Source organism: Aplysia californica, unplaced genomic scaffold, assembly GCF_000002075.1.
Source record: "Aplysia californica isolate F4 #8 unplaced genomic scaffold, AplCal3.0 scaffold00579, whole genome shotgun sequence".
Taxonomy (NCBI): domain Eukaryota; kingdom Metazoa; phylum Mollusca; class Gastropoda; order Aplysiida; family Aplysiidae; genus Aplysia; species Aplysia californica.
The window spans coordinates 211,197-217,459 of NW_004797849.1; the positions used below are offsets into that span (position 1 = coordinate 211,197).

At 40.7% G+C, this 6,263-nt stretch overlaps 1 protein-coding gene across 1 annotated transcript in view; it reads right to left on the bottom strand.

Moving 5' to 3' along the window:
* LOC101853490 (trichohyalin) overlaps positions 1-6,263 on the bottom strand; it is a gene marked incomplete at its 3' end in the record, with an annotated part of 30,748 nt that overhangs the window by 13,359 nt on the left and 11,126 nt on the right. The window contains exons 7-10 of the mRNA XM_013087369.2: positions 5,002-5,172; positions 2,392-3,672; positions 1,747-1,878; positions 710-819 (exon numbers count right to left, since the gene is read on the bottom strand). Coding sequence (XP_012942823.2) covers positions 710-819; positions 1,747-1,878; positions 2,392-3,672; positions 5,002-5,172 — 1,694 coding nt within the window. The remainder of the gene's footprint in view (positions 1-709; positions 820-1,746; positions 1,879-2,391; positions 3,673-5,001; positions 5,173-6,263) is intronic.

The following is a 6,263-nucleotide window of genomic DNA, read 5'->3' on the forward strand; positions in this document are numbered from 1 at the left end:
ATATAGCTGATATTAGTCGCGGACCCTCTGCTGCCCATCCTACCAAAGCCCGCTTGGCGTATGTTGATAACAGAATAACTACTCCTTCTGTATGAGGCGAGTTTTCCTCCAGATGTCCAGAGTAGAGAATTGTTTCCCCAGAAGCAAGTGAGCACTCCTTTGCATTCCTCCATCTCGTCTCACAAAGACTGAATATTTCCAGTTGGTAGGCCTCCATCTCTCTTGCAACCTGCAGTGCCTTCCCTGCCTCGTACATTGTACGAACATTCCAGGTTCCAAGTCTGGTGGTCGACAGTTAGCTTCTCAGCTTGGTGGCTGTCTTTCAGCTTTCAGCACCCTGCGTCATTCTACACTCCATTTTCTCTCCCCTCTTCGGTGATGAAGGTGCTCCATCTTCCAGAACTGGTAGTCGTGTTGCTTATGCTGTTGATATTTTTGTAGCTGTTTTTTTTGTTTTACGGGAAAGGGCAGTTAACCCTTTACCCAAGCGACCTTAGTCGCCATCTACGACACCGGCGGTACGAATACAGTGGTCCTATTCTTTGCTCTCCTGTCTCTTGGACAGGGCCTCGAGAATCACACGAGTGATCGGCACTTATATTATGACCTAATTGTGTTGCAAGGGCCGTAAAACACTTACTAACGAAAAAGAAAGAAAGAAAACAGTGTTCTTGGGGTGCATCATATCCAACTACATGTTTCAATTTACCTTGACCATCTCATTAAGGGCCTTGAGTTCCTTTTGCGATGACGACGATCCGGTTTCCTTTCCAACGTCATCTTTGAACATGTCAGCCAGGCTCATCCCTGTGACTTCCCCTGGGAGAATAAAAGTGTCAGAGGCAAATAAAGTCTCACGTGTAATTTTCATGTGGGTATTTTCAAGCGTAGAAGTGTTTAAAGGTTTAACAAAGAGTAAATATGAATGTGAAAGAAAAATATGAGAGTGCAAAATATGTTGTTACAAAGCCCTAGTTGACGTTACAAAAATAATGTTATTCATATAAAAATTGATGGCTAAAAGAGGGAGGGAGAGTGAGAGAGAGAGAGAGAGAGAGAGAGAGAGAGAGAGAGAGAGACAAACAGACAAACAGACAGATAGATAAACAAACAAACAAACTGATCGACAGACAGACACACACACAGACAGACAGACAAACTAAAAGACAGACCGACAGACAAGACAGAGAGGAAGGGGATAGGGAGGATTTATCTTTTCAAGGTATTCATGGCATTATATAAAATAGCACAAAAAAACATGGTTGATGCAGTTTTAAGTAGTATTTCTGAGATTTGTAAACGAGTCGTACTGATGCCTTGAAATGTACACTGTGCATTGATAACTTGAAATATGTTTAACTTTATATTGGCATTTTATGTCCGTTATTAAATTTAAAATCCTTCTTAAAACATAATTACAGATAATATTGAATGGTTCTAAAACATTAAATAAATCCCACTTACCGACAGCAAAGTAAGATCGCTGCCTTAGAATTACAAATTTCTATCTAACAATGTTGGCCGCTTTGAGTTACTACGCCCATGAGGTCAAAAAGAAAATTATACTCTGTCTGCCCTATTAAAATCGTAAGAATATTCGGAGTCGTTATTAAGACATGGAAACAGTTGCATTCAAAAGTGATAAGAAAATAATTGTGAAACTGAGAAATATTGACGTGAAATTTCCTGAAACTAATAACTGAGCAGACAGAACTTCCGAGGTAGCTATGCGCCAATCGTACGTACTTATAACAGTCAAGACACGGGAAGATGGTTCGTCGTCAGCGTAGTCTTCTTCTGTATCCTGGCCAACTTCTTGTATTTTTTTGCTGCCAGTTATTGCCAGCTTGGGGATCGAGGGAGGGATCCCCATGGAAACTGTGGAAATCCATGTTTTATTTAATAATGTAGACATTGAGTGCCCCAAAAGTAAAATACATGTCGCCCCCATACACCCATGCATGCAATTATGAGTATGTATGCGAAAATACGTACATACATTCATGCATACACCACAAACATGCATACATGAATATCCAAATGACCCTTAAAACACAGGTGATCAGAATCAGTTATTTGTTTCTATTTAACTAGTTATTTTCATATGTACGCGAATTAAGCTCTCTCCTTTAATTTTCAAATGTGAAGAACATAATCAATTCCTTCCTTACCTCATTATCAAAAGTCTGAGGCCCCTTATCTACAGAAGTAGTACAGATTTATTACGGATCCCAAGGAGTTATTAGGTGTAAAAGCTTCTTCTTATTCATAAAACTTTGTCTCTGATACTGTCTTATGCAATCACTATGCCTAGGTTGAAATGTCAAAGTACTGGAATTTGTCGAAAAAGACCTACCACAAACAAATTATGAGTACATGTAGCTTTCTTACCTTCCCCGCCCCTCTGTTTCAGTCCTATAAACCGTTCTGTTCTTGGAGTCTTTTTCACTGATTCCTTGTCTAGGTCATCTTGACTATATCTTCTATCATACAAATCGCTTCTGCTTTCATCTCTTGGTCTCAGTCCAATAAACCTCTCAGTCTTTGCAACCCATTTCATGTTTTTGTTTTCGTCTCCATCATCCTGTTGAGAGTTTCTGCGTCGAGCCTCTTCACTTCGTAGAGCGTCTTTCTGTGACAATCCAACAAATCTAGGCGTCTTTTTCACTATTCTCATTTCTTCTTCCTCCTGATCTTCCTTAGGCATGCTAGTCCTTCGCCCCGCTACTTTCTTTGGATGCAAACCAATAAATCTGTCCGAAGATCTCCTACTAAGATTGGGTTCTTGTTTCTGCTCGTCTATGTCTTTTTTCTTTCGAGGTTTCGGTTTAGGGAATGTGATTACCGTAAATGCCTTTGCTTTGTATCTCTCTTCAGAAGCTGCACGAGTTCGGTTTTCACTTCTTTGCGTTGTTTCGCTCTCATCTGCGGTGTCCTCAGACACGTCTTTCGGTCTTGACGTTCTTCTCTTTGGAACGAATGTCCTCTCTTTAGAAGAAGCCTTCATTTTCTCTTTGTCCCCACCCTTTTCTCTTGCAGTGGTAGATGAAGCATTGCCGTCTGTTTCTTCTTCGCCCCCCTTCTCAACAACTCCTGTGACACGAATTATGTCATTTCTTGTTTCAATTTTAATGACATCGGCTTGCTTTCCGTTGTCATTATCATTTTTAGTGACTGATGACAAAACAGACGTATCAGAAGCAGCAGCACCAACTGACGACCCAATTTTACCCTCTTTTCTTTCTCCTAAAACAACAGAAGCCTTCTCAGCCCCAGTTTCCTGTTTAGAAATCGTCAGCGATGTTTGGGCGTCACTTTGTGGATCTTTCTTGGCGATGTTCTCTTTAGCCTTTGTCGGAACTCCCTGACGACCCCTGCGGAACCTTGCCCACTGAGGTCTTGGAGCTTTTCTCTTTTTGTCCTCGCCGCCTTCACTCGCCATCTTGATAATTCTCTCCTCTTTCTCCCCTTTCTTCTTGTCCAGCAGTGGACTTGGGGGAAGGAGGAAACCACTCTGGTCGGTCCTGCTTGTCTCCGAACCTTTTTGTTGATTGTCATCCTTTGATTTTTTCGATCCTGGACTTTTTTGGCTCTTCGTCATGCCCTGCTCTTTGGCATCTTCCTCTTTCATGGAACTGAGAAATCCGTACATGGAGGAAGCGGGCTCATCACCTAGCAGACAAGCAAAACAGTACATAAATGAATTTATCGAAACGAAAAGTAAGACAAAGATTAAACAAAAACAGGAAGGGCCAGAAATAGAAACAAGACATTCGCCACCCAAAAGACTTTGTAGAAACAACTTTTCGTTTTCCTCAAAACATTTCTTTTCCAATCATTCAGTTATGAAATCCTACAGGAAAATTATTGTTACAAATATAGCAATTACAACCAAAAAAAAACCAAAACATGAAATACAACGGTTGACGTTGTTTCACTTGAAAAGATTATAGCGCTGTTTTCGATCGGATCCTGCAAAATTGGCGGACAGCAAAAAAAGAAATACACTTATTCAAATCCCACAAAATTCTGACCTTATTATCGTCGGTGGCCTGGTGGTTAGGCTCTCGGACTCGCAATCGTAAGGTCGTGGGTTCGAATCCCGTCAGGGGCCCGACGTTGTGTCCTTGGGAAAGGCACTTTGCACAATTTTCCCTCACTTCACCCAGGTGGAAATGGGTACCCGGCTATAGACAGTGAACGATCTTGTCAGTTTGATAGTGTTTGAGCGCGTGAAATCCGCAGCTTGCACTGTATGCTTCCGCGGAAGCCGAGAATGTTTCTGAGTGTTCTCAGGGGGTCTGCTGGGGTAATAATAGTTGTAAAGCGCATAGAGCATGCTCTTGAGCATGGGTATGCGCTATATAAATGCAATTATTATTATTATTATTATTATTATACCGAAATCGTATACGTTTGGCCCAAAATAGTGCCATTATTTAAAAAATTAATTACACAAAAAGATGCACAAAAACGACGACGACGACGACGACAACGACAAAAATGACGACAAACACCCACAGCATGTTTGGCAACAAAACTAGAACAAAATTTGAGTGAACGTGGGGAAATCAAGCGCTCGACAAAATAATGAAAGAGAAGAAACTGGTATTTATCAGCAGGTTTGGGAATCTTTATCAAATTTTTGTTTTTTAGCCCAACACCTTTCATTCCCATTAAAGAAGACTTTTTGTGTGGATTTTAATGGAAAACGCTGAATAAAGGCTAAAAAGATGGAGAATTTCAGCTTTCACGGACTTTCAAGCTAGGGAAATAACTAAAATTTGGCAGCCATTTTTTTCGCTAATTTTACCTCGAAACCAGGTTAGCCCCTCCTCCTTCAATCGCCAGGGTCTCGACTTGTATCTAAGATAAATTGATATTATATTTTTCATCGAAAACAAGACAAATGAACAGGCCTTAAGATTATACCAACAGCTCCATATGTCCCAAAATGTACGAGTTCCTAATTCCACCGCGACGTGATACAAATTTCCTCACCTGTCTGAAAAGCCTCTCCTCTCATGGCTTCCTCCAGTTTCGGTGTGCCCTTGCCCTTCGTTCCTCCCGTGACTTTGGCCTTCTCCAGCAACTTTTCTTTCACATCCCCAGCAATCTTTGAAGCAAGTTGCTGCATTGCGTCAGTGATTGCTTCCTCTGCCTCATGATCCCCTGATGGAAAGAACAATGATGACACGCATACACTAATAGTAATAGTTACAAGTGATACAAACTAAAGCTAATGATGTTAACTGCCAATACTTTTCATACTTTGTTGCAGTCCTCTAAGAAAGATGCACCCCCCCGTACGTACATACATACACACACACACACACACACACATACACCCATACACGCACATACACCCCCCGACTGAAGTGTTTTTAGGCCAGTCCCGAAGGGGGGACATTTAACTTGTTCTCAGTAGTATTGTAAATTGTAAATGGGCTAGTTCGACAATGTCATTCTCATAGCTGAGCCTGAACTTCAACTGGGAACTGCTGCTTTTTATTTCTTAATCCTTACAATCGTTATTTTTACTCTACTTTTGTGTATGTTTGTCACACTCTTGTGACCCCCACTATTTCCAGGCTGCCTTAATAGTCGAAGCAGATTCTGCGCTGTTGAAGCTAGAGAGGTGAGCAAAGTAAGCATGGTTCACTTAAAGACTTCTCTTTTGACATCCACTCTTTGGCGCTAATATGACCTTAGGGAGTTGCAAGCGCCGTAAAACCTCTACGAAAACTAAACTTAAGATTTAGTGTTTTTTTAATAGTAGGCCAGCTTCGCAGCTATTTCAGTTGGGATGTTAAAATTTCTCAGGGTTTCCTTGACTCCCTCAATCCACCTTTTGCGTGGCCTTCCTCTTCCTTTAAAGCCTGAGTGCTTGGTGTTGTGGGCTCTAGAGGCTGGCTATCTGGTTAGGTGACATTCGTAAAAGGTGGCCAAAAATTTTATTCCCTGTTTTTATATGAAATGCATACAGGACTCAGTGACTATAGCTGCTCTTACTTTTTCATTTCTCCGCCACTTTTCGTCCATTGATGTTAATGGGTTTCCGGAGACATTTTATCTCACTTGCGGTGATTTTGCTTTCAGATCTGGCACTGGTAGCATAATGTTGGTATAAACAGTGAAGTGATATACTGTCTAACAATTTTAACACCACCATAAAATATTGAAATAAAAGCTACGATAATAATAATAAAAATAATAATAGTAATAATAATAACATTAATAATAATAATAATAATAACAATAAT